This window comes from Theropithecus gelada, chromosome 16, assembly GCF_003255815.1.
Source record: "Theropithecus gelada isolate Dixy chromosome 16, Tgel_1.0, whole genome shotgun sequence".
Lineage (NCBI taxonomy): Eukaryota > Metazoa > Chordata > Mammalia > Primates > Cercopithecidae > Theropithecus > Theropithecus gelada.
Window position 1 is genome coordinate 37220115 of NC_037684.1, and position 1713 is coordinate 37221827.

At 67.2% G+C, this 1713-nt stretch overlaps 1 protein-coding gene across 5 annotated transcripts in view; it reads right to left on the reverse strand.

Annotated features, from left to right (window-relative positions):
- The window catches only part of LOC112608946 (cytochrome b561), a 15302-nt gene extending 14100 nt beyond the window's left edge, over positions 1-1202 (reverse strand). For 2 of the 5 annotated variants that reach the window (XM_025361100.1, XM_025361095.1), the window contains exon 1: positions 1069-1202. Coding sequence is in view for 1 of the 5 variants with exons in the window: in XM_025361093.1 (XP_025216878.1) it covers positions 1069-1158 (90 nt within the window). In the remaining 4 variants the exon portion in view is untranslated. The other 3 variants (XM_025361093.1, XM_025361098.1, XM_025361097.1) reach the window with 3 other exon arrangements.
- Positions 1203-1713: the final 511 nt, after the last annotated feature.

Here is a 1713-nt window from a genome sequence, read left to right on the forward strand (position 1 = left end):
AGAGGGAAGGGGAGGGGAGGGGAGGGGAAGGGAAGGGAGGGGAGAGAAAAGGAGTGGTACAAGCAGGGTGGTTCCACCTCCAGCTCTAGGGGGCTCCTCGTGCAAGGGGTGGGGCTGCCGCCGCCTATATTTTCCTGCCACCACCAAATTTCACAGGAGAAATCCAGGCAACTAGAGGAGGTGGCAAAGTTTTTTTTTTTTTCTTTTTTTTTTTTCTTTTTTTTTTGTTGTTGTTGTTTCATTAGCTTTTAAAACAAAGGGGTAGAATCTAGGTGCCCTAGATGTAAGTTCATTTACGGAGTCAGAAAATCCACAAAGGCTGCCAAAGTGGAATGAATGAGAGGAGAGGAGCCACCAGAAAGGAGAAGTCTGGGAAGGGGGCCCTAGATCCACACGGATGATCCTCACTTCGTGATACAGTCGGGGACGGGGCAGGGAGGGAGGGAGGGTGGCCCCGCCATCTCCCAGGTGTCAAGGTGGCCGCAGCTCCGCCCTCAGCGCAGTTGGCACCAGCCAGACCCACCAACGCCACTGAAGGAGTGGGGCTTTCCCACTCGGGAAACTCCCACCCTAGCGCTCAGAAGCTGGGGGCGTCGGGAGACACAGGCGGGGACCTGCGGCTCCACGTTGCAGCCCCGGCCCTACTCCGGGCAAGAGACAGTGGCTCCGGTTTCAAGAGGGCAGCCGTGGCAAAGGCTGGTTGGTCCACTTGCACCCTACCTTGCTCTAGAACGCGGCGCAGGTGCAAAGATCCAAACTCAGGGTCACTGGAAAGCGGGGGTCTCGGTTCTAACTTCAGCAGAGACCCGGCACCCGGGCAGGCCAGGGCGGGGGCCTCCTGGACCGGGAGAGACTGCGGTTCCGAGAGGGCAGGCGAGCCCTGCAGCCCTCGGACCCAGGGTGCGGGTCGGCGCCGCAGTCCGGTGTGCGGCCGCAGGGGGCAGGTGCGAGGCCGGCTGCGACTTGGGAGCCCGGCGTGGTCCCTCCCTGCGCAGTCGGGGCTCACCTGGGCCACCCCCGCCCCGCACCCCTGCGCGCTCCGCTCCCATCCCCGGCCCGGCCACCTACCTCGCCTACCCGAGCGTCCCGCGAGCCTCCCCGCGCCCCGCCCGGGTCGCTCGGCCGGTTCCGCGGGCCGTGGCGTGACGGCGTCGCCATGGCAACCGGGCGGCGAGCGGGGCGGGGTCTCCCAGGCCGGAAGTGGCGCACGCGGCCCCCGGGGCTGCCCTCCACGTGCCAGGCCCCAGCGGTTGCAGCCACGCTCGGGACTCGGCCCTGCCAGCTCCGGCCCCGCACGTAGGCGAACCGCTGTCACCGTGAGCCCGGCCTCGCGACCCCCGTCCGGGGTCCCCACGATCGTGGGCGAGTGGGGTCTGCGGCCCGCGGGGATGGAGGGCCGCGGGGTTGGCCCGGGCAAGCCCCGACTGCGCATGTAAGGACCTGGGGTCAGCCAGGCCTGGGGGTGGGACGGGCCCTGAGAAGGGCAGGTGCCAGGGGCGAGACCCGCCGCCCTTCCCCGGCTTGGCCCCAAGCTTCCTGATTTTCTCGCTCCACGCCTCCCCTTCTGCCCTCCACCTTCTTCCCTGCCCTGCTCTCGCCCCGCCCGGGCCCAGGAGGCCACTAGATGTCAGACCGGGTTCAGGCCTTGGCCACGCCGCTGCTCCGGGAGCTCTGGGGGCACGTCCCCAGCCCCCACCGGGGAGACGACACTGC